The 26,305-nt window shown below is 44.4% G+C and overlaps 1 protein-coding gene and 1 long non-coding RNA gene across 2 annotated transcripts in view; one reads left to right on the top strand and one right to left on the bottom strand.

Moving 5' to 3' along the window:
* Positions 1-14,965, top strand: part of CCNY (cyclin Y) — a 126,481-nt gene extending 111,516 nt beyond the window's left edge. The window contains exons 5-10 of the mRNA XM_019933312.3: positions 818-853; positions 4,061-4,118; positions 4,211-4,330; positions 9,467-9,633; positions 12,899-13,061; positions 13,719-14,965. Of these exons, the coding sequence (XP_019788871.1) occupies positions 818-853; positions 4,061-4,118; positions 4,211-4,330; positions 9,467-9,633; positions 12,899-13,061; positions 13,719-13,835 (661 nt within the window). The 3' untranslated portion in view covers positions 13,836-14,965. The remainder of the gene's footprint in view (positions 1-817; positions 854-4,060; positions 4,119-4,210; positions 4,331-9,466; positions 9,634-12,898; positions 13,062-13,718) is intronic.
* An 872-nt stretch (positions 14,966-15,837) lies between these two features.
* LOC109549667 (uncharacterized) overlaps positions 15,838-26,305 on the bottom strand; it is a 34,559-nt gene continuing 24,091 nt past the window's right edge. Inside the window, exons 2-4 of the long non-coding RNA XR_012330392.1 lie at positions 22,279-22,451; positions 22,130-22,172; positions 15,838-20,280 (exon numbers count right to left, since the gene is read on the bottom strand). This is a non-coding gene — a long non-coding RNA (uncharacterized lncRNA). The remainder of the gene's footprint in view (positions 20,281-22,129; positions 22,173-22,278; positions 22,452-26,305) is intronic.

Genomic DNA, 26,305 nt, shown 5'->3' with positions numbered 1-26,305 from the left:
AAAGTCACGTTTTTGAATAACACTTTAATGGTAAGAAAAATGTTAATGAGGATAAAAGTGGGATGCAAACCTGTTTGCTTTAGGTAGATACGAATAAATACCTCTATATCTTAAGCTGATAGTAATAATCTGGGCAGAGGAATTATTTTTCTGTATACTTTTTTTATTTTCCAAAAATTTCTTCAATCTGAATGTAACACATTTTATAATCAGAAAAACATTATTTGAAGAAAATTCAGGGGATAGGAATGTCTTCATTAAATCCAGATCTTTTAAAATGTAAAATAAAATTTTAAGGTATTACAAATAAGAGTTACACTACCATTTCAGCAAATGAATGAATAAATTAGGCAGATTTCCAAGAGGTTATTGATTTAAAAGAAAAAATGGCAAACCACTGTGGGTAATATTCACATTTTGATGGTAGTTATAAAGAAACCACTAATTTTCTAAAACAGCAGGTGCTGAGTTGGAGACTTCTAGAGGTGTTTAATTTCACCACCTATTTTTTACATAGTGCCTGTATTTTAAAGTGAAGAAAGCTTAAGGTTTCAGCTAGAAAGAGAAACTTGTTTCTGAATATCACTTGAAGTTTTGGTGTTTCTGGAAAAGATTTAATAATTGCTCAAAATAAGTACCTGATTGATTTACTTTGAAGAATGCATTTTCTTAATCAGCATTGTGAATTAAGTGGGGCTGTTCAGATGGGTCATTTTTTACTTAAATTTTAAATATTTATGGTCAGACTGATGCCAGATAATATATGACATCTTGAATGTGCTTATGAAACACTGAACTTCTGCATTTTATTTTACAGTGTAGCTCTCGCAATATATTACCACATCAAAAACAGGTAGGTGGATTTTGATTAATTTTGTGCTAAAAACATCACACATCATCTACTGTGATGTTTTTCCTATTACATTCTAGTTCCTTAGCCTTTGAGTTTTATATTCTTATTTCATTTTCATAGAATCTCTAAAGTTAGTACAATTTACCCACACTTCCTAGGTAAATGCTGAACTGCTTCTGAGTCAGAGGACACGAAACGAAGCCAGCAAAACAAAGTTTCTTGACAATGTTCAGCCTCCTCTTGACTTTATTTTCTGTATAATTTGCTTAAACATTCTGTCTGTTATAAAATATTTTAACAATTTTCTGTGTGCAGCTTTAACATGAAAAAATGTTTAGTTTATAGTTTCAATTCAGTAGAAAAAGTTTTGTTGTAAATTTAGTCATAAACTATTTTAATGTAGTAGAAATTCTCTCTCTGATAGATGTCTGGAGATAGTTCAGTTAATTTTAAAAGTCAGTTAAAACAGGGACTCACAGAAGAATCATTTAAACATTTACCTTAAGCATTTTAATTCAACATAAAACATGTAAAAGTACACTCATCTGCCAGTTTTATGCAGCACTGAGGCTTCTGCTTTGAGCGTGGGGCATTGATTACTGAAGTGCTGTCCTTTTATAAGCCACACCTGTTTTGTGTGTGTTTTTTGGTTTGTTTTTGTAATCAATAGCGAGAAAACTTGTGACATTTGCTAAACAATGACTATAGAATCTTTTAGGCTTTGACCACACCTGATCTACAGCAAACTTGTTTTTAGTGATTTCCTTTTATTGGGTCTTTATGAAGCATCCTTCTTCGTTTTCATGAGAACAAAGCCACTCTCACTGCAGTCCTCTTCCACTGATGGGTGTGACATTTACCTGTGTTATATGAGTGTAGTAACAGTTCCGGGAACCAGCAAGGTCACCTTTTGGCTAGCGTGGGTCTCCGTGGTGGGGGCCACAGCCCTGGAGTCTATTTTAGGAAGGGGACAAGGGAGAGTTGTGACAAGCAGTGACGTGGAGGGTAGATGACAGAGCTTGTGATGGACAGGTTATGGGAAAACACAGCCATTGGAAGCAAATACCTGGAAAGGTATTCTCTGTAATGACCTTTCTCTGTAGTGTAACTGTGATTCATGGTTCATTATGGTGCTTGAGAAGTTTGGATTTACGAACTTACAAAATGTAGGATACTGGAACTTCGAACCTTGACCAGAATAACTTAGTGACAGTGTAGATTCGTCTTGCTGCTTATTTCTATGATAGTAGTTCACACTTTTTAAACACTTAGGTCTTAACTAGCAATGTAATACCATTGGTGAAACTCAGATGTGTTCTCAAAACAGTTTTGCATTAGCGTCTCCGATTTCTCAGTTCTTAGACTCTATGGGCCTCAAAGCTAATCTGTAGCCATAGCTATTAATAATAAGACCCAACTCCATTAAATGCTTACTCTGACCGCCCTGGTCAGCTCTTTGCATGCCTTATCTCATTTAATTTTTTATAACAGCTCCATGAGGCGATTCTGACATTATCTCCATTTTACAGATAAAGAAACTGAGGCATAGAGAGATGTTTTTAAATAATTTGCCTGAGATTACACAACTAGTAAAGTGGGGAATTGGGAATTGAACCCAAGCAATATACCACTGAGACTTTAAATGATATGCTCTGCTGGGTTAATGGTGATACATTGGGCCGAGAAGAAGTGGAGAGAGTCCAACAGAAAAGTCAGCCTGTGGAAACAAGCATGATTAATTTACAGATTGTAGCCTGAAAGTGTCTTGAGAAGAGGTGTCTGCAGACTCCCTCTTTGATAAGTCATACTGACCCAGCCTCAGGGGCTGGTGATAGATCCCTTAGCTTTGATAGAGACTGTGCTGAGATTCATAGCTTTTAATAGAAGTGAAAGCAAAATCCACTTCTCAGAGGAGTCATTTTAGCTTAAATTTTGAATCCTTATTTATATTTCTGAACCTACATTTTGATTTTTAAAATTACTTGTGAAAGTTTCTCGAGAGTGCTGAATGGTGTTTCAGGGGCTCTCACTCCTCAGGAGAACTGAACAGGGCTGAAGAGCCTGAGGAGTTGGGGGCGTCCCTCACCTTCCTCCTTGAGTACCTGGCAGAGGTGGTTGGCAGTCGAGGGGGATCACGATTCCTCAGCGCCAGGTGCACTTTGTTTTCACCCCACTCTCCAGTCCTGACTGCTTGAGCCGTGCTTTTATTCGGGTTCATCTAAATCTTTGCTGTCTGTCCTGCAGGCTAGTGAAAAGCAGCACAGGTATGAATGCCCAGAGCTTTAAAAACAGTTCCCACTGTGCAAAGACAGGGATGAAAATTGAGCTGGTCTGCCAAGCTCTTTCTTTCGCTTTTATTTTGATGCAGACAGTAAGTTCATAGAACAGAAACTGTAGTGTTTGCCACGGGGCGTGCGTGTTAGGGACAGATCTGCAGCCTTCTGATACTTGCGAGCCTAGTTGACGTTGGAAAATTGTGTGCTGTTAACCAAAGCAGTGGTTTCCAAATTTGGTTTTTAAAGAAATAATTTTAGACAAAACTCAAATGACATAAAACAGATGGAGGTAGAGCCATCACTAGTGGAGTGTGGACGACCCCCCCAGAGCCCAGCGGCCCCGCTGAGCTCACAGTGAACACTGCCACTTTAAATGGGTCTGTGCAGTTACCGGCTTGGTAACAACCAGTTACACTTTTCTACATGTTCCCTCTTGTTTTTCAATATACAATCATGAAACTCCTCATTAGCGAAGTGGTTAAGTTGCATGCTGTGAAACTTTCAAACTAATCTCCAGGACACACTATGAGTGTTCATTGTTACCCTCAGACTTCTTTCTTGTCGACCACAACCTAAGGATGGTTTAAACAGATCTGTCAGCCTTTGCTCAGAAACAAGAGGTTAAAGAAATTTAGATTTGGTTCATTTGAAAACTCAGGAAATGAAAATCTAGATTTTCACTTAATTAAACTAAATGTGATTCATAACCTTTATTTCTTGGACTATTCAAAAATGACTAAGCGTTGTCCCCAAGAAAAACAAATTATAATTCATGAATAATCAGTAGCATCTCTTAACAGCACTGCTTCTGTTTCTTGAAATAACAGCTGAATCAAAATACATTTTTGTTTCCTTTTGACTGGCATTCATTCTTGCAGAAGGTAAACTCCGTTTTCTGTTATTTCTCCCCCCGGCCCGCCCCCCCAACCAGGGACCCAGATGGAAGGATGCTCTTGGATATTTTCGATGAGAACCTTCACCCTCTTTCGGTAACCCTCCCCTGGGGTCTCAGGGTGTTGTCCAGTCGTGTCTCTGTTATTCTTGTTGGGCGGCCAGTCATTGAGAATCTCTCCTTTCCCAGAAATGCGAAGTGCCACCAGATTATGACAAACACAACCCAGAGCAGAAGCAGATTTACCGGTTTGTTCGGACACTGTTCAGTGCTGCTCAGCTGACTGCGGAATGTGCCATTGTCACCCTGGTGAGTGCCCACAGGGTGACGCGGTCGTGGAGTGGGGCGCAGGCAGGAATGTCCGTCACGGACCTGGGAAGCACAGCACCACTTCAGGGTTGTCTTTTATCTGCGAGGGTAGCGACGGGATCTCCTAAAAGAGGGTGCGTGTGTGGTCTGCTCCACAGTGCCCACCTAAAGCCCATTGTCAGATCGCACTCAGAATCAGGAAAGCTGAAATGCTGCGTGCAGGTAAGTGAAGCACGGGGCCCAAGGGCCTGAGAAGGACCAGCGCCTCCTCATTAACGTCCAGGTTTGTGGTGTTGGTTCCCTGCAGAGGTTTAATACCATTGATCAGATGTGATAAGTTCATATATCGGAAGGACTGCTGTAGTTGCTGCCTTCTCTTCTGTGATTTTCATGTAAATATGTGTCTGTAAGATACTCAGAGACAGCATGGACATAAATCTGCACTTTAAGACTTGAGATAAAAATCTGTAACCTTACTTAGACTCTGAAAACCTTAGGGACGGACTCTTTAGGTCAGATCTCATTTGGGAAATAGATTTGGCTGTGTAGCCCATTGTCACTGACCTTTCGTCACTGACATTGTGTGCAACTCAGATAAGAAGTAAGCTCTGCCAGTGCACGGGCTGCCCCGAGGGACCAGAAAGTCATCCCTGCAGTTCCTGAGAAGAGATTGGTGTGTGACAGAAAGTGTACAGGACCCTTTGTGTCTCTGCCACACTAAGAGCCCTGTACTCTCGGATGATTGGACAGTAACCTGTTTGTTTGTTCATTTCTTCTCTCATGGAACTTGCCGCCTGGTAGGTTAACAGACATTCAACAAGTCTTCCTCTGGTGATCTGGAGTGATGATAGGTCCTTAGGTCATGATTGGGAAGCATATTTATTGCTCAGCTTTGTTCCTCCAAAGGATGTCACGTCCTTAACAAAACACACCTTGGGCAGCAGGATTGATATTTTAATGAAAGGAGATTGTGATAAAGGGGAGGGAAGGGTGAGAAAATCAGATGACACCGTGGATAAGATTAGTACTAAAATCCGCACCATGATGAAAGGTTCATTTTGAAGCTTCTGCAGATGGAATGTGGTGGGATTTTTTTTACCTTCCATTCCTAAGAAAACTGTGACCTGACCGTGCCCTGTAGTGCCTTAGAGTTTGGATTTATTAGCATGAAGGAGAAGGTTAGCGTCCTGTGGAGGACACAGTTTCTGCAGAGACATGGAGAACATGTAAAGTGTGTTTCCCTGTCTCCGAGGATGGCTGGGAGGGGTGGCTAGTTTGTCTTGGGAGTACTACGAGAGTGATGTGTATTTGTCAGTCATTGGAACTGCTGAAATCTTCTCTTGTCCTGTGACATCAGCTGGTGGCTTAGCAGGGGATTAGCATACATATATGGCGGTCTTGCTGGCTACAGCCTAAAGGTGAGCAGCTTTGGGGCCCGCACAGCAGGCCCAGCTCTGCAGACGGATTCTCTGGGGCCTGCTTGGTTGGCCGAGTCAGCCTGGGGCCTGTGGGCAGAGGGCAGACAGCTGCGAGCTCTGAGCGAGCCCCATGTATGATGATCCTGCCCTTCTCTCCAGTCTCTAGAGGTAGAAGCAGCCGTTCACAACAGGCCCGGTCTAGAGCTGGCAGAACTGCATCTCTCTCGGCCTTTCTCCTGGGCCTTCTCTTGGCGGCATGCCCGGGGGGAGGCGGGGGGGGCCCACAGTTAGCTCTGCACTGCTGCACACAAGGAACCAGACTGCAGCCTGCCTGTGCAAGGAGCTTCCAGGACCTTCAGCCACTTGCTCCTGGCTGTATCAGGGAGCACCAGTCATGCCAGCCCAGCTGGGTCCCCCTCGAGTGGCCTGGCAGGTCCAGCCATTGCTGCATGGCCATGAGGGCTGCCATTCAGCCCCTGGACTGCAGCCCCAAAGTGCCTCTCAGAGGCTGGTGCTCTGATGTTGAGGCGACCTGTGGAATCTATCCATTCTGACCCCGAAGACTCCCTTTTTAGGTCACGTTAGTGGTTTCTAAGGAAGTCAAAAGCTGTTGTTCAGATGGTGTCCAGTGACGAATCCAAATATCTCATTCTTGTGCTCCTTCAAATACTAGCAAATAGGAAGCGCTGTTGAGGTCCCAGTTGGCTAAGCTCTGGGTACGAGAGTCTTAAGATGAATGGACCCAGTGCTGCTCTTTAAAATCCATTGAAAAGTTCCAGCATCGTCGGAAGTTTGGTCACGTATCCTGGATTCTATGAGCTTGCATTTTCTTCCTCCCCCGTGCCTTTAACAGTTTTATTTTGTACAGTCAACCGAATGCTCTTTGTAGCTCAGTAAGTGCTCACTGGCCTGTATTTTCTAGAGACTCCCAAGGACGGTCCTTCTTATGAAAGTAAATCTGCAAATTTAATTGAGCAAGAGTGTCCTGTTAGCAACGGTCTAGGGAATGGTGTTGAGAAAGAATCAATTGTCTGTTATTTTACTTGGCAGAGAATTAAAACACCCAAGTGGGAATTTACTAAAGAAATTGCAGCTGACCCTTGAGTATAGCTTTACTGGCAAGTTCTGCTAAATTACATGCTGTTAAGTGGCGCTTATTATGAATGCCTTATCTCCCAACATAACAACTGCCTTCCCTCAGTAATGGACTGTATTTTCATGTCTGATTCCTCTAGTTAGCCCTAGTGGAATATCAGACATGGTAGATGCCCGTTATTTTTTTCTAAATGTTATCTTAAATATTATCTAGTGTACCTGTTAATATCTATCTACTATGGTAAAGTAAGAAGAAAATTGAGTAGCCTTCTTTCTGTACTGAGTCAATGAGGAGCTGTTTCGTTGGGGAGCTTGGAGAGGTTTACATAGCTCGTCTGTATAAAGGAATAGAGTCTTAGGGATCTGGATGAAGACTGTTCATAACAAGTGCTTTAAAAAATCTGGAGTTAGGTCCAGCTTCAGTTTTCTGCTTGTTTTTTTTTTTTAAGAAATATTTTATTTTATTTATTTTTTGGCCGCACCACAAGATCCGCTTGTGGGATCTTAGTTCCCCGACCAGGGATTGAACTCGCGCCCTCGGCAGTGAAAGTGTGGAGTCCTAACCACTGGACCACCAGGGAATTCCCTATCATACATCTTTTTGATTCTCTCCTTGGTAGAATGAGAAGAATTAGTCATCAACCTTTGTAAAAACTATGGAAGTAATCATTCCACAGTTCAGAAAAATGTAAAACATACCAATAAACAGATTTTTATGAAGGGGGACTTTAAAAGGCATTCGTACCTTGTGATCCAGCTTAAGCAGTGGGCTTTGTGGATATTTCTGATGTTTGTCTTCAAACTAAATTATGGCAGTTTATAAATCCTATATTACAATTGGTTTCATTTTACAACTTCAGCTGGAATTATTTCATTTAAAAACAATCACTTCAGGGACTTCCCTGGTGGTCCAGTGGTTAAGACTCCATGCTCCCAATGCAGGGGGTCTGGGTTCGATCCCTGGTCAGGGAACTAGATCCCGCATGCCGCAACTCAGCCTGCATGCCTCAACTGAAGATCCCTCACGCAGCAACGAAGCTCTGATGTACTGCAACTAAGACCCGGCGAAGCCAAATACATGCATACATACATACATACATACATAAATATTAAAAAAAATAAGATACTTCACACCCATTAGGATGACAATAATTAAAAAAAAAATACAGACAACAACAAGTGTTGGCAAGGATGTGGAAACACTGTAACCCTTGTGCATTACCGGTGGGGATGTAAATGGTTCAGCTGCTGTGGAAGATAGTATGGTGGTTCTTCAAAAAATTAAACATAGATTATGATATGATCCAGCAGTTCCACTTCTGGGTGTATACCCGAAAGAATCAAAAGCAGAGACTCGAACAGATACTTGTACACCAGTGTTCACAGCAACATTATTCACAGTAGCCGAAAGAGGAAACCACTCAAATGTCTGTCAGTGGATGATAGATAAACAAAATGTGGTCCATACATAAAATGGATCATTATTCAGCCTTGAAAAGGGAGGACATGTTGACACATGCTGCAATGTGGAACATTATGCTCAATGAAAGAAGCCAATCACAAAAGGACAAATACACTGCGATTCCACCTATGTAAGGTACCTAGAGTAGTCACAGTCACGTAGGCGGAAAGTACAAAGGTGGGTGCCAGGGGCCAGGGGAGGGGAAGTGGGGAGTTGTAATAGGTACAGAGTTTCAATTTGGGAAGATGGAAAAGTTGTGGAAATAGAGATAGATGGTGGCGATTTCACAACACTGTGACTGTTCTTAATGCCACAGAAATGATTAAGTGGTAAATCTTATGTGTATTTTACCATAATAATTAAAAAAATACGTTTATCAACACTGCCTGTAAATCTACAATTACCTCAAAATAAAGAGTTTAATTTAGAAACAACTACAGATAGAAAAAAATAGGTTTCTTTCACATCCTTTGTTCTCCTTCTTGGCACGTTGGTGGTTTTGTTTTGTTTTTTTTAAACGGAACTTTTTTTTTTTTTTTTTGGCTGTGTTGGGTCTTCGTTGCTGCATGCAGGCTTTCTCTAGTTGCGGCGAGCAGGGGCTACGCTTTGTTGTGGTGCGCGCGCTTCTCATTGTAGTGGCTTCTTGTTGCGGAGCACGGGCTCTAGGAGCACGGGCTTCAGTAGTTGTGGCTCGCGGGTTCTAGAGCGCAGGCTCAGTAGTTGTGGCGCACGGGCTTAGTTGCTCCGCAGCAAGTGGGATCTTCCCGGACCAGGGGTTGAGCCCGTGTCCCCTGCATTGGCAGGCGGATTCTTAACCACTGCGCTACCAGGGAAGCCCAGTGGTTTTTTGAATGTGTGTTGATGTCATAGTTGGTAGAGTGAGAAATTAACCCGCAGCTCCTAGAACACTTTCCTGCCCCGGAGTCTTAAGGGCCGGCCTCATTCACACATCCAGTTACGGAGTGTGCCTCTCAGCCCATTTTGCCTCAGACTCGTTGAGCCCTTTGACTTTTTAAAATACATGTGATCAGGCTGTCAGCTCCTGTTTAAAGCTGAGCTGGGGGAGTGCAGTGAACAGCTGGGAGTTGGTTCGCGTGTGTTGGCGGGTGTGGAGCAGTAACAAGGCAGGTCACCGGGCGCCGGCGTGCTCGTGTCTTCCAGGTGTACCTCGAAAGGCTTCTAACATATGCAGAGATTGACATCTGTCCGGCCAACTGGAAGCGGATTGTTCTGGGGGCCATCCTGCTGGCCTCCAAGGTATGGGACGACCAGGCCGTGTGGAACGTGGACTACTGCCAGATCCTGAAGGACATCACGGTGGAGGACATGTGAGTGTGGGCGGGGGTGTCTGCAGAGGAAACCCTCCCCTTTGTGGACCTGCTCAGTGTGGTTATGAGTGGATGTGATTGCACGTCTGTTGTGGGCTGGCCGAGCAAGGACACAGTTGCTGAAAGCCTTATTCTAGGCGAACCTTCCTTTACCTTCCTGCTCCCTGTCTGCATTGGGGCTCATCCCAGCTCTGTATCTACTGCAGACTGATGACTGGCAGCAGATGGGCTAAAATGTTACCTGTTTCTGTTCAGAGAGAAGACTTTCACTGCTTTTGTCACGTTTTGCAAGTTCAGTTGCTTAAAATGAGCATTGTGTCCTCGAAGTCCCCCTGTGCTGTCCTGGTCGGGCTGCGTGTTCTCAGGGCACCATCCTGAGCTCACACTTAGCTGCGGCCCAGGGGCTGGGGTCCCAGGGGCTGGGCGTACAAGAAGTGGAGTCAGAACCTCCCAGGAGCGATGAGCTGTTTTGGAAACACTCAATCAGATGAATTTCTTACAGTTCCTTATGGTTTACAGGCATTTCTGACATGATTCTTGCTAATATTTTTCTCGTCTTGTTTGGCTTCCTTGAGGAAGCTCTGAGCTGGAGCAGGTTCCACTGTGTCCCGGTCCACATACAGGTCCCTGGACCCAGTGACCAGTGTGGGCTCCTCCCCACCCTACCCCCCCTCTTCCGGTTGCTGGTTCGCTGGGCACCCCATTTTTGTGCTGCCCTGGGAGCTCCTGTTTGTGTTTTCGGTCTTTTGCCAGAGCCTTTTCCTGCTGCATACCTGTATGACTCCTTCCTACATGTCATTCTTTATCATAAAAAGTAAGACAAATATGAAGTTTTTGACAGCAAGAAAAATAAAATGAGCATAGTTTTAAAAAATTCCTGATTACATTTCAAGGTGAAAACAGTTACTAAGATAACTGTCATCCAGACCGTAAGTAGGTTGCTTCCACCTTTGAGCTGCTGTGAATAACACTGTCGTGAATATGAACACGGGTGTGCAGATACCTCCCAGAGGCCCTGCTCTCCGTTCGTTGGGATCTATGCCCAGAAATGGGATTGCTGCTTGTTGGCTGGTCTTTAAAGTGAGCCCAGTTTTCTACAAAAGCCGACAGGCCATTAGGTGATGAAAACAACTCTCTTTACTCCATTTTAGAACCCCATTTGCAAGTTGCTAAATGGCATCAGTTCAGTTGGGTTTCTTTACAGCGTTGATCTAACGTAACAAATATTTCTTAAATTTTTTTGTTTATTGACTTGAATTTATTATAAAGTTTTACATCAGAACTATTTCCTTATAATTATCCCCTTCGGGGCAGTAAATCCATCAAGCCCGTTCTCTCTGCATCACTTAGTTTTTTGATGATTTATCACATAACAAGCTGTCAGATGTCCCTGGAGGATGTACTTCTGCCGTTTGGAAATTCAGATTTGGGGAATTATTTTTATTTTCTAAATCTTGCCTTAGTTGGAAAACACAGAAGCTCTAAAATCTTTATTTCCCCCAAACTTAAACATTCTGTTCAAGAAAACTCTCAGTATTCAGGAAGGCTGTTTTTTCCCTAAGGAACCCTGGGAAACTGCCACCTTGTTCAAAACAAGATTCCTCTTGACTTTAATCCTAGTTATACCCTCAACAAGAGGCAGTGGTGTCTAGATACCATTTGGGGCAGGAATAGCTAGCTGACTAGTTCTCTTAACATTTATACTAAAAACTTGCTGGCATTGGAGAATGGGATCTGCAGTGGCACCTCTTAGCCACCGGGTGGCAGTCTGTCCACAGGCAGCTCCCAGGTTGCCCAGGAGAACACTTCCGCCTTAGCGTATTTTTGACACTTAAGATTTTACCTGGGTTCCAGTATTTCACAGGATGACTTCTTATTAAATCTCACTGAAAGGAGCCATAAATACAAGTCATGAAAAGTGTAAAGTTTAGCACAACACACACATTTGGGGCTTTACTCCTTTCTCGAAGCTGCATCGAAGCAGCCCCTCCGATTAAATGACCTGAATGCGACGTCTTGGTTCCTCCCCCTCTGAGGCGCTCAGGCCTTCGATAACGACTTGCTGAGGTTTCTCGCTTCTGATCTGCCTGGGAGCTTCCGTCGGGGAACCTGCCACCCTGCCGCCTCAGTGCTCCCGCCCCCGTTGTCATAGCAGCGCTAGACGGGCTCGGATGGCTAGATGGGGCCCCTGGCCGGGAGCAGACGAGCTGCACGCCCTCCCCCGCCCCCCCCGCCGGGAGCAGCCCGCCCCCACCTGGCTCCTCCCCGCCGGAGCTGGTCGCTTCCTGGGCTCAGTTCAGCTCTCACTTCCCGGAAGCCTTCCCTGGATCCCTCCGCCCAGGCTGAGCTTGGTGCGCTCCTTTCAGTAACAGGAATTATGGAGCACCAACCTCATGTCAGGTGCTGAGCTGGGGCCAGGCTGCACCATCAGCTGTCACGGTTTCTGGCTCCGAGGAGACAAGGAGGGGAGACTGTGATAAAGGACAGAAGTGATCCCGAGGTGCTGCCTGGAGAGGTGGCCCTGGAGCAGTGCTCCCAGACAGACCTGTCGCTGAGGACGCTTCTCCCCCGGCAGTAACTACCGAGAAGTAGGCCTGATGACAGGGAAGTTTTCAGATGCATTCTGGCCGCCCTGGTTCGTCTTCATACAGCTGGTTGGCTCCCTTGTGGACCAGGGGCTGTCGCTGAGTAGTTCTGAGGGGGCGGACAGGACCAGCAGCGGCAGCTCGCAGGAGAGTTAGAGATGTACGTTCTCGGGCCCACCCAGACCTGCCGGATCAGATGGGTGGGCCCAGCAGGGGGTCCTCACATGCCCTGCAGGTGATGGGTGTGCGCTGGGGCTGGGGAACCGCTCCTCCTCCCGTGGTCCGGAGGAAGGCCGGTCAGCGCGTCCTCACCTCTCCTCCCGGGAAGGGCAGTCCTCTGGGTCTTGGGGAGGCCTGTCCTCCAGGCTGCTGTCCGCCCTCACTGGACCCCACTTGACAGCTCTCGACTGCATCTTCTGCCCTGTTTGAGCCAATGGCTCACGCGGAAAGGTGAGGCCAGAGCCTGCCGTGTGTGTGTGCGCGCGCGCGCGCGCGTGCACAGATGTACTCAGTCTCAGTGTCAGGGTCGCCCTTAAGCACTTTCTGGTGATCATCCCAGTTAATCAGGACTCATCCTTCCGGTCACTGGACCAGGTGGACTTGGCTGTGTCCAGCAGCCTGCCCAGGCGGCCACAGGTGGGGACAATGGCTGAGCTGTCCGTTTGTGGCTTTCTCTGCAGGAACGAGCTGGAGCGACAGTTCCTCGAATTGCTCCAGTTCAACATCAACGTGCCCTCCAGTGTTTATGCCAAGTATTATTTTGATCTTCGTTCTCTGGCGGAAGCCAACAACCTGAGCTTCCCCTTGGAGCCCCTTAGCAGGGAGAGGGCCCATAAGCTGGAGGTAAGAGGTGTTGGTGCCCGGCGGGTGCACTGCTGCCGACTGAGCTGTGTACTCGCGGCAGTTCCTGATACTGCGTGTCGTAAAATAAGGACGAGGTGCCCTGGATTTAATTTGTACAACCTAATATTTTAATAACCTTATTAATGGCGGTTTTTACTTAATGTGCACTGATTGTTTTTTAAGTCAAAGAAGTTTTTTAAAAACCCGTTTTTTAAAAAATGTACCCACAAAAAGAGTGTTCCCAGCATGCACTTTTATAAGGAAAAAGTTACCAGATGACCCTACCGATTGGGAATCCAAAAAAGTTTGATTCTGCCTTTTTATTTTTCATTTTTTCAAAGTATTTTCTCCACAGCCCAGTTAGAGCCAGGGCCAGCCCCTGTGGTCTTGGCCTGGGTTCTGGGCCATCACTGATAAGCTGTGTGACTCTTGTGTCTTGCACTTGTGTGTAGCTCAGCTTTGCACATGCCCAGCTCTTCCCATCCGACTTTGACGGCTGAAAGTGTGGGGACAAGGAGGCTCACGGGTTAGAGCCCTCCTTCAGAGGAGGCGCAGAGGCCCTCTGCACCTTCATCCCGAGTGTCCTCAGTGCCGAGGGCCGGCCAGGGCGAGGGCGCTGGCTCCCGGCTGACCTGATTACTTCCCCTCTGCCCCCAGGCCATCTCCCGCCTCTGCGAGGATAAGTACAAGGACCTGCGAAGACCCACGAGGAAGCGGTCAGCGAGTGCTGACAATCTGACTCTGCCCAGGTGGTCCCCGGCCATCATCTCCTAACCGTGGGCGTCCCCGCTGGAGGCGGTGCCATCCCTCAGTTTCTCCTTTAGTTCGAGAAAAGACAGTCTTGGGGTGGTTTGGTTTTGTTTCTCTCTTCCTTTTTTTAAAATTCATAGCTCCGCCAGGCTGCCTTGATGAGCGCCTCCGCGCCACGCGCACGCGCAGCAGGGCTCCGAGGACGCGAAGTCGGTACCGTGGGATCCAGTCCAGCCTTCCCCAGCCCCGGAACAGCGCTTCCTTCGTGGAGGAAAGACTCTAACCCTGGAGGAGGAAGGGAAGGGAAAGGAAGTCGGCTAGAGGCACGGAAAGCGGCTTGGCCACTTCCTAAGCCCCCCACCGTCGGTCAGTAGCCGGAACCGACAGGAAAGCCCGGCGTAGGTGACGAAGTTGGATGTGCATTCAAGTCACACGCCGCGTTCACCGCCCCACCTGGATCAGTATGTCCCGTAAGACTTCTTGCATTCCTTCTTGCTGCTTCTCGGGGGTTTGGGGGGGGGGGATTTTTGTTTGTTTTCTTCTGTTTTGGTTTTGGTCCCACAGAGCAGAGAATATAGTTTGTACCCACCATGGCACAGACATCCAAATAAATAGTACTGGCTGTTTCTCTCTGCACAACTCCTGCGAGCTGTCTTCTGAGCTTTCTTCCTCTCCAGGGGGAGCACTTGTCACGTTTCTGTGCACCTTTATTTTAGCCGGTTTTCTCCACAGTGGCAGAATCAACTTGACTGTAGTGCTGAACCAAACGTAGCCCTTTCCCCCGACTCCTCCCCCCGGGAACATTCTAGATCACATGGGTGCTTGTGCCTTCTGGTCCTGCGGTGGTTTCTCTCTGCCCTGACGTCCTGGTGGAGGCTGCTCCCCCGCAGCCCGCGTGGGAGCCCTTCCTCCCCCTGCCCACCCCCTCCTCTACTTCCACGTCCATTGTGCAAGCAATATTCCTCTCAATTTTTATATGTTTACTTTAAATCAAAGTTAGTCTATTTGTATAAAATTTTTTAAAAATCTAAAATTTAAAAAAACGGGGGTGGGGGTGGGTATTCCCGTGGAAGATCATTGAAGGGCAAAATGTTCCTATTTACTGAGGTATTTTTCACAGAATGATTGAATAAAAAACTCAACTTGCATTTTCATTGTGGGTGTTTAGTGAAGTTATACAAAATTAAACTGTGAAGGTTTATGCGTCATTAATTATGACCACCTCTTTTCATTTCTGACTATCCCTCATTTCCTTATGGGCTGGATAAAAATCTGTTACGGCAAGTAAAATTAAAGGGTTAACGATAGAATACCACGTCAGTCTTAAGAATCTGGGTCAGTGAAGCATACAATGCTTTGGGGTTTGCACATTTTCTTGGGTCACAAATGACAGAGGTTTCTAAGTTTCTCCTTCATCAGGTCTTTGAGGCAAATGGCAGCAGAAATCTGTGTTTCACCTTCCTCCTGTGTGAGCTTGGAAGACTTTGGAATCTTAGGTTATTAGTCTGTGCCCTAAACTCATCCACCTGCTCCCCGGACATGCCTGCTCCAGATGAGACATGCTTTGCTTAATGGGAGGGACTCGGAAACACCCAGCATCCCAAGAACACCAAGCCAAGTACTAGTCAGGTTCTGTGAAATTTGTATCATGTGTAAATGGAACTGTTTGGGCCAGAAATACTGTCAGATTCTTTCTGGCTTAAACTTTCAAAAGCAAACAAGCAGAATATGAAAAGTTAATTATCTTTCCATTATAATTGTGTTGATACACTCTGTATGGGTTCCAGAATCAGCTTCTCTTGTCAAGTAAGAGTTGGATTTAGAATTTGAAATAGAGACCTAAACATATAGAAAATATCATTTTATATTCCCTAATCTATATAGCTTAAAAAGGGACATATTTTCTTAACTGAATACGAATACCTCTCAAATTAGTTCCTCCCATGTAAAGTATCGTATTTTACCCAACATCCATTTCAGGAAAGAGGTTCTGCTGCCTTTAAAGCAGACATCTTATTTTTATCCCTTTTATTTGAATGAGAGAGATTTGAAAATTGAATAATGTAAATATTTCAATGCATCTGCTATTATTTTATGGAGTTTATTAAACTACTTAAAAAAATTGTATAGTCTATTTATTGTATGTATGTACATACAGTCTGGTAACTGAAAGTGGGTTCCGTAAAACCTGACTCAGTCTTGTTTAGACTATGAATATTGTTTTAGCCCTGTGCACTGGACTCTACCTCTGTATAGGAAAATTTTCCATATAAATGAGCATTGATCTGTATTAATTGGTTATGTTTCTTACACTAAGGATTTTTAAAACTCTGCTGTAAGTGTAGATTTCAGTTTTACTTTTGCAGTGTGAATCACTTGACACAAAGGTAGATACTTTAGGTTTGTTTTATTTTTCTACATGATGATGGAGACTTACATTTTGTTCTCTGGTTTGTTCTAAGTTTGCCAAAAAAACACCCGACAACAACCAGTACAGTACCTATTGATAAATCATCGTGATGTAATTTGTTTGCAAGGTGATTCATGCCCTACAATTAAAGCTGTATTGCTATTTAGGAACACATTGTCTTAGTGTAGTTTTTGAATGGACAGTTTTCATCATTAATGAAGGATGAAGAAAACCACACAATTTACTGACTTTAAGTTTAGATTTGACTTAACAAATGAAAGTATCTCAATGAATTTTTCCTTTTTGGCTTTTTTTTCTTTTTAAACTGGGAGAAGAGAAAGAAGTCAGGGATTTAAAACCAAATTGGAGGGCAAGGTGGGAGGTCCTACCAAGATCCCCGACGTGCCCTGTGCCTTATGCGCTGCCTGAGGCCATCGTCTGGCTCCTCTCCCGGGCTGGCTGGCTTCCCGAGCCTCTCCTTTTGGCCTTTGGCAAGACCATCTCCATCTTGGGCTTTCCCTTGGGTCTGGGGGTTTTGATCCTCAGCTGAGCTGCAGAGCAGAATTTTGGGAGTGAGCGACTCTGATCCTTTCAGGCTGCTTTTGGTAACCTCTCACCTGGGGCTGTATTTTACAGCTTTGAATTTTTTAAATAATAAAATATAATTCCTAGTTCATTGTAGGTACTTATTGTTAGATAAATGGATACAGAGAGCAAATAGTGCCTACCTTCCTGCTGCATTTTTTGAATATGACACTGAGATAAAATTGAACAGGTTTTGTGGATGCTGAGTGAACCAGTTCTTTTCAAGAGCAGTGGAGAAGTGTTGTTATGTGTTCGGTAGGTGCTGAGTGATCCTCAGAAGGACTGGGGCCTCCTGGAGGCCTAGCAGAGCTCTCCACTTGTGTAGCAATGCCCTGTTTCATCTGTGATCCCTTCAGCCCCCTTGGCTTCAGTGGAGTCAGCGTCTCAAGACTCCCATTGGATGGATCATGGAGACATGGATTGTCTCCTGAAAGGCCAACCAGGGAGCCCCTAACCTTGTTGAAAAAGAGAAGGAAGTAGGGAACATACCCTCGAGTGAAATGGGAAAAGGACACTGAAGGACTAATTTGGGATTCGTATTTTAAGCTCTGTGGGTTGCAAGGAAGGCCCCTGCACACAAGCGCATGCAGGTCATGACTGGCAGCCCCCGAACACCGAGCCTTCCCAGCACTTCTGCACCGAAAACAGATCATCCCGCAGGTGCCAGCAGACCCCATCAGGGGAAGGGAGGCGTGCAGGGGCTCGCAGTTGCCAGGGCTGCTGGACTCGGACCGGCCTGGGGCAGGGGCTTCCTTCCACTTCTTCCTAGTAGGTTTTCTTACTAAGTTTGCATGTCTGGAGCTGCTCAAGGTCAACAGTGTCACTTCCATTAGAAGCGTTCATCTCTGACTTGAAAGGGTCACAGGAGGCCTCTGTGTGTCTGCATCGCTGTGAGTGTGGGCTGTAGGTCAATGCCCGGGAGGTCCTGGTACCCACGTTGTCCATCGTAGGTCTTGTAGGAAGCACCCTGGAGGAACCTGTGTCCTTTAGGGACTCGGTCTGGGTAGGGAGCTTTATTCCTTAAAGAACTTTGTTTCAACAGAATGCAGGATAAAAGTACGGCATTCCAAAGTAACTGCCACTTTGAACAAAAATATTAAATGTAACTAGAACTTAGGCATAACATTTATAGTAACAAACATTGGTATTGATTTGTATTGTAATGGAACCTTGGGTTTCAGTCTCAGACCAAAGTTAACTTGCTTTGCCACCTTGGACAAGTTACTTCACCTCTCTGGATCACTCAGTGAATTTGACTGGCAGAGATACACTTGCTCACATTTTCACCACCTGTCTTACTGTTTCTAAACACACTCTGCTCAGCCATTCTTGCATCACGATTGGTGGATGCTGCTCTGCATGGATGTAGGAAGGCTGGACCCACTGAAAGACAAGTCCGAGCTTATCTGTGAGTTTCCCCGGGGAAATCGGTTGTCTCTTCCAGGGCGCCCTCCCAAAGAAGGGTGGCTGTCGGCAGATACAGCTGTTCTTAAGAGGAGGATGTGGTATCCAGAATTCAGCTGCTGTCTGTCCTTCCTGGGTCTGCCCTAATGCACCTCAATCTGCAGCTTGTCCAGTTGGGTCTTACTGTACCTTGTGGTTCTTGTCCATGTTGATGGACAATGAAAATCTTGCAACAGTGAAGTTGGGCGTTGGAATCCTCCCCTGACAAATGTCTTGAGAAGACATCTTTGTGTTAGCCCCCAGGTGATGCTTCTCCTTCTTAGACCTGCAGACCCAAAGCTCTGGGGGCCACCCTGGAGGAGGAGGCCTTCACTCCCACCCTGTGGCACTTCCGTGGAACTTGGCCACTTGCAGGCTTCCCAGATCTGCCTCTGCTCACCAGCTCCTGGATCTTCTGCAAAGGACTTGCATTTGGGGGGATCAAAGGAGTTGGGGGTCCACTCCAAAGAGAAGAGCCGCATTTGGGGGCAGCATAAGGTAAAGCAGTGACTGTGCAGGGTCAGGGCACACGGTCTGGCAAGTCTCAGAGCTTGGCTGGATTCCCAGAGCTTCATCTTTCTTTAAAGCAAAGAAATGTGTCACCCCCTGGGTCACCCTAAGATCCTTCCACTCCTAATACTCAGTTATCCTACGAATCACTTAGTTATTCTGAGATTTCCAGGAGCACTGTTGGGACTCACAAGAGATTTACTCACCCCTGCAATATTACGAAAACAAACAGAATTTGGGAAAGCCTACCGTGAAGCGTTCCAAGGTCTCACCGGGGAGGGAAAGACGAATCTGGTTGGTGCATTTTCTGCTTCCAGTCAGGACCGTGAGTGTGCAGGTGGCCCACTGTCACTGAGGCAAAGTGGACACAGAAGGCCTGGGGCACCATGGGGATGGGACCACCAGGGCGACGGGACCACGTACAAACGGGTTCGACCAAGGCAGGAGGCAAGGAGACTTCATGCAGATGTTCATCTGACGAGAGTCCCAGGCGGTAACTGATCACCCTCTTGTGTTTCTGGTTCTTTTTCTTCTTCATCATCATCTTGTATTTTCATTTTTATTATATTTGATCGTTATCTGCATCTCTTCTATCAGCTTTTATAGTCCTATACTGACTGATGGCCTTTCAGAAGGCCAACAGTGGATTTAAAAGTACATTGGTAAGGAAAGACAAGATAGGGGTAGGGGGAGTAAGAAGTACTAACTACTATGTATAAAATGAATAAGCTACAAGGATATATTGTATAGCACAGGGAATAGAGCCGATGTTTTATAATAACTATAAATGGAGTATAACCTTTAAAAATTGTGAATCACTGAAATTTATATAATATTATAAATCAACTATACCTCAATAAAATATAGTAATAAACAATAATAAAAGCTTACAGAAAGTATTAAAAAAGTACATTGGTAAAGTAGATTGGCCTATAGATAAAGTGACTCTTTTAAAGCTTATGTTATTAAATGTAATGGGGAATTTAATTGGTGAGATTTTAATGTCTTCAAATATTTATGGCTATTCTGCTTTTTCATTTTTCAGAATTTCTCTTAGGCTTCCAAGATTTAAAAACAAAAAGGTTTTGTTAACACATAGTGAAAAATACATTTCTGTGACATCTTTGTAAGATTATTTCATGGTGCTGTAATCTGAGCCCTCTTTGGAAGAAATGTGGATTTAAATTACGGAAGAGTTCCCTGATTATTGATTTCTGAAGGATTGAAAAAGTTAATGGTACAAGGGAGAAAATGGTACACTAAAACTCTTAAGGCATCCCCAAAGAGCTCTTGTTCATTAAGCCTTAGTGAATTCTTCAACATGCAGCCCCTCTTTTCCCGACTTTGTTTATTCAGCAAAGCCAAGAATGTGACCCCCCCCCAAATTTTTTACACAAAATTAAAATGCTATGTACTCATCAGAATAGTCAGAATCTTATTTTCCTTCTTAACTTACAAGTAGTGATCATGCAGTGAAGTAGATGTTCCATGTTGCTGCTAATTTTAGTTTGTCAGCATTTTCTGGAAGCAACCAAAAGTCATATGTATTTAGACAGCTATGATTTCTGCCAACCCAGCTGGCTTCAGGAACTGGGGGGGGGTGGTTCATTCTTACTTTATGCCGAAATCTGTTTGGGATGATGGCTGTTACCATTGGTCTTTTGACCTCTGATTTGCATTTATTTGAAAAATTTGAGTTGATTGTCCTTAATAAATAATCCCATTCCTATGTATTCTTACTTGGATAGCCCATGAAAACAAAAATCAGAGTTTAATTCACTGAGTAAAGCATTAGCCTTATTTTATAAGTGCTAAAGAGCAAGCATAATTTATTGCACAAATAAAACGAATAGTATGTGATTTTTTTCCTTAAATTCCTGCAGACACATGGATTTGGAATTCCTTTTCTAATTTGTGATTTTTCTTCCCAGGAACACACTGGCTTACCACGCCTCACAGCACAAAGTGATACATTTCATGTCCTTAGGCTAAAATATTCTAGTAGATCCATTTTCAGAACTTAATCCCAGTCTTGAAATATTTAAATTCTTTTTTATATTTATTCCCCGGCATGAGCCTGACGCCTTGCATACATTGTTAATCCTTTGGGTGAAAGAGGATCAACCCAACAGAAATATTCCTCTTTACATTACCTCCTTGTGGAATAAGGAAGGAGCAGAAAGGGATGTAAGAACTTGTTCATCTAGAATCAGAAAATCTCAGTGTTGGAATCATCATCCACATTCATTTTCAGATGAGGAAATTAGGTTCAGGATGTGAAATGAACATGAAGGTCAAGTCTGGCTTTGGCTTTGGTAGCTAACAAATAATTGGTCCTGATGGGAACCATGTTGATTTTTCACCTTGAGTACCTTGAGGACTAAAACCTCATTGCAAACCAATAATTATGTAAGTGTTGATATTCAAAAGTCACACGTTCATAACTCCGTTCCATTTGAATCTATCCTTCATTTAAGATGAACACAACTGACGGAAGTTATGGGTCCCATGTTGAACTGAGTTGCTGACTATGAAGCTAATAAGTCTAAAGCTTCCCTGACATCTACATTCCTGATTACATATTTGCAGCAATGAACCTAAAAGATCAATGTTATATTTACAAACTCCAGTGGTAAAATATGTGGACAGATCCTGCATACAGTTGGACATAATTTAAAATGTATGCCTCGTCCTTGGAGCTGTTCCTTTTATGCCACTCTTTACAGTCAGTAAGGACTCAGGGAGCCCTCCATGTGCACACAGTGCTGTGCTGATAAAAGAAGGGAAAGACACTGTCCCTGCCCTTCTGGAGCTTACAGTTGAAGTACAAAGATGAAGTGTTTTTTTCTCATAAATGAGGGGACAATAGGAAATTAGAATATAGACAGAATGGAATTAGAATAGACAGAATCTATGGATCTAAGGATCATATACTTATAGCTTAGTGAAAATAGGCTAATGGACTACAGAAGTCAGGAAAGGCTTCCTAGCAGATGTGGGACTGTGGCGGAGCCCTGGAATCTTTGTAGGATACAAACTGGAAGAGAAAAGGGATTCTAAGCAAAGATAACAAGTGTGGCATGGTGAGGCTGAGGACCAGTGTGAAAGGATAAAAATATGTGCAGTACATCCAAGGGATACTGAGTAAGCAGGGCTGGGTTTGTCGGACCTGGAAACCTGGGCTTCTGCCAGGAGAGATCGGATCTGTGTGCTCACATTTTCATTCCTCCAACAAGGCAGCTGCTGGAGATAACTGCCTGGCCTCAGATGAGTTCTGCTATGGATTAGCTCTGTGACCCCAAGCAAATCACTTAACCTTTCTGAACCTCCATTCTCGCATCTGTAAAGCGAGGACCAAAATAGTACTTACCTCCTAGGACGAATGAAGATTCAGATGAGAAGAGAACCCGTGCCTGGAACACAGTGAATGTTCAGTATGTGTTCGATATATTTTGATTCTGGCCTGCTGCCTGTAAGGACCAGGCTTCCTAGGCAAGCCCTTCATCCTACTTTGCTCACCTAGAGAAGATCATCCTGAACGCAGAGAGGATGTGGCAGCAGCAGCATCCTGTAGAAAGCCATTCTCTGAGTCATCCCCGAGGACCGCAGGCTGGGGACTGAGGCAGCCTAGGCCACAGACTCAGCCTTCGCTTTTGCAGAGTCAAGAGACCCAGAAGGGCTGGGCAGGGTAGCTGAGGAGAAAGGAAGCACAAGAGGAAGTAAGTTTTCTCAGTGGGGATGAATCATCCAGTAGCTATTTGAACCCGTTTCCCCAGGGAGCATCCTTGCCTCAGACAGGAACCCAGCAGAGTTAGAGCCAATGACATGGGCATCAGCTTTGGCTTCACTGGAATGGCTAACATGCTCACATCCCCAAGCCCTCCCAGCTGCCATTTATACATGGAGAATGAACCCTTGGCCACACACCACGAGAAGGAAGAGTGACTTGGTCTCCCCAGGCCATTAAAGAGTTTCCATGCCTCAAAACGCAACTAGTAAACAAGCACTAAAAGATCTGCATTGAAGGTCACCTCTGCCCGGGAGCTGCTGCCAATAGTCCTGGCCTTGTAGCACGTGCACAGAAAAAACACAAACTACACTCGCGAGTGGGATTCTCTACTTGGAATCCTGTCCCACTTCTGGAAAAAGTGTTCTCGGTTACAGTGTCAGAACTGAGGCTTCTGGCTACGGAAAAGTAATTAAAAGCTTATTACAGTTGCCAGGGAAATGATGTTCAAGAGGAATTTTCTATGTTATTTTATTCTATCTCTTCTTTGTATTCTATTTGTGGCTGCACTGCACAGCATGCAGGATCTTAGTTCCCCAACCAGGGATCGAACCTGGTCCTCCTGCAATGGAAGCTTGGAGTCTTAACCACTGGACCACCAGGGAAGTCCCAAACACGTTTTTTTTTTCTAGAGGAATTTTAAGTTATTTAAACGCGGTAACTTTGTGAATTCCAAGCAAACTCAATTACACAAACTCAAAAAAAGGAGCGATTCCAAGAGTTTCTTTCAATTCAGATTTTAGTCAGTTCAAAGGAAATCTTGCTGCTAAGGCTAATGCCTTCTCTTGATCTCCTTATATGTCTGCTTTAGGACAGTGGAGATCAAGAGCGTAAAGAAGAGGGATTTTCTTTAGTGTTCATTTTTATTTACATTGTTGCATAAGGTCTCTGTTCCCTCCATACTGTTGAGACATATTCTAGAGGGAGAGACCACCCCTTGCTTGTGTCTCCACAGCTGGCTGGGCTCAGGCTGGTGTGCGTTCAGGAAAGAGCAGCCAAGAAGTAAAGAAAGCGTTTCCTTCTTGCTGTGTATGTGCTTGTTAAAGCTGCAGAAACAAAACATCCCTTCACTTCACTTTTTTGAAAGTGTGGATGGAGTTTCCGGTAAAATATCTACCCAGAATGAACATCTCTAGTTAGGCATGGGTGGGAAATTAAATTCTGGTATTGATTGATTCTCTCTGCTCCTGTCACAATAAGCTATAATAATTTATTATATAAATTATTATGTATATAATTATATAATAATATAATATATTAATATATAATAATATATTATATATAATTTATTATATTTATTATGATTCAGTCTGGGAGTAAATCCACTGTGTGAAGGTCTCCAATTCACTGACACCATTAATCTGATAATTAGAGCAGTGATCACTGAGGGAATCCAGGGATGGAGGAACGGGCCAGGCCTGGCTTAATTCTTTTGTCTTATCCTCACCCTGACTCTGAGGCAGATATTCCAAAATGCCACAAGCCCCTTCCATTCTTCCTGACTAATGACAAAACTCCCTATTCCTCAGTAATACACTGTCCCTTCTCTTGATAAATTCTGAATGTCTTTTCCTCATCTGTAAAATTGGGTTAGTGATGCTTATTGCAGGGGATTGAAAGGATTCAATGAGAAAATATCTGTAAGGCCCATGGCAATAGGCCAACTCTGTGCTGTGACTGCCCTTCCTGCCTGTGGTATTAGAATCACCTCCTGATGGAATTGCCACGGGCAAGTCAACCAGATCCACACATTCGTTGTAAATGTGATTGTTTGCTACCCTGGGTAGCTCTTCATATAAACCAGAGGGGTTCTGATTTGGGGTTTCTTTGTTTAAACAAAACATCCACTGGGGTGCCCCTCCCTCCCTGCGGCCTGAGTCAGAGCCCCCGAATCAGCGGTTCCTTTAACCCCGTCCTGTCTGAGTAAAGAACAGACGCCCTCCTGCGACCTACACGCAGAGGCGGGGCCAAATCCAGAACTGAGCCCGTGAGAGATGTGAGAACAAAGAAGAGAAAGGGAAATCTCTCCCAGCAGCCTCAGGAGCAGCAGATTAAAGCTCCACAATCAACAGAATGTACCCTGCATCTGTGGAATACATGAATAGACAACGAATCATCCCAAACTGCGGAGGTGGACTTTGAGGGCAAGATTTATGATTTTTTCCCCTTTTCCTCTTTTTCCGTGTGGATGAAAGGCTCTTGGTGCTGCAGCCAGGAGTCAGTGCTGTGCCTCTGAGGTGGGAGAGCCAAATTCAGGACACTGGTCCACAAGAGACCTCCCAGCTCCACATAATACCAAACGGTGAAAATCTCCCAGAGATCTCCATCTCAACACCAGCACCCAGCTTCACTCAACGACCAGCAAGCTACAGTGCTGGACACCCTATGCCAAACAACTAGCAAGACAGGAACACAACCCCACCCATTAGCAGAGAGGCTGCCTAAAATCATAATAAGTCCACAGACACCCCAAAACACACCACCAGACGTGGACCTGCCCACCAGAAAGACAAGATCCAGCCTCATCCACCAGAACACAGGCACTAGTCCCCTCCACCAAGAAGCCTACACAACCCACTGAACCAACCTTAGCCACTGGAGGACAGACACCAAAAACAACGGGAACTACGAACCTGCAGCCTGCAAAAAGGAGACCCCAAACACAGTAATATCAGCAAAATGAGAAGACAAAAAAAAACACAGCAGATGAAGGAGCAAGATAAAAACCCACCAGACCGAACAAATGAAGAGGAAATAGGCAGTCTACCTGAAAAAGAATTCAGAATAATGATAGTAAAGATGATCCAAAATCTTGGAAATAGAATGGACAAAATGCAAGAAACATTTAACAAGGACCTAGAAGAACTAAAGATGAAACAAACAACGATGAACAACACAATAAATGAAATGAAAAATACTCTAGATGGGATCAATAGCAGAATAACTGAGGCAGAGAACGGATAAGTGACCTGGAAGATAAAATAGTGGAAATAACTACTGCAGAGCAGAATAAAGAAAAAAGAATTAAAAGAACTGAGGACAGTCTCAGAGACCTCTGGGACAACATTAAACGCACCAACATTCGAATTATAGGGGTTCCAGAAGAAGAAGAGAAGAAGAAAGGGACTGAGAAAATATTTGAAGAGATGATAGTTGAAAACTTCCCTAATATGGGAAACAGTTAATCAAGTCCAGGAAGCACAGAGAGTCCCATACAGGATAAATCCAAGGAGAAATATGCCAAGACACATATTAATCAAACTGTCAAAAATTAAATACAAAGAAAACATATTAAAAGCAGCAAGGGAAAATCAACAAATAACACACAAGGGAATCCCCATAAGATTAACAGCTGATCGTTCAGCAGAAACTCTGCAAGGCAGAAGGGACTAGCAGGACATATTTAAAGTGATGAAGGAGAAAAACCTGCAACCAAGATTACTCTACCCAGCAAGGATCTCATTCAGATTTGATGGAGAAATTAAAACCTTTACAGACAAGCAAAAGCTGAGAGAGTTCAGCACCACCAAACCAGCTCTACAACAACTGCTAAAGGAACTTCTCTAGGCAAGAAACACAAGAGAAGGAAAAGACCTACAATAACGAACCCAAAACAATTAAGAAAATGGGAACAGGAACATACATATCGATAATTACCTTAAATGTAAATGGATTAAATGCTCCCACCAAAAGACACAGATTGGCTGAATGGATACAAAAACAAGACCCATATATTTGCTGTCTACAAGAGACCCACTT

The sequence above is a fragment of the Tursiops truncatus genome, chromosome 2 (assembly GCF_011762595.2).
Source record: "Tursiops truncatus isolate mTurTru1 chromosome 2, mTurTru1.mat.Y, whole genome shotgun sequence".
In the NCBI taxonomy this organism is placed as follows: Eukaryota; Metazoa; Chordata; class Mammalia; order Artiodactyla; family Delphinidae; genus Tursiops; species Tursiops truncatus.
Note: the sequence above shows the minus strand (reverse complement) of the source record. Positions and strands in the feature narration are given on the sequence as shown.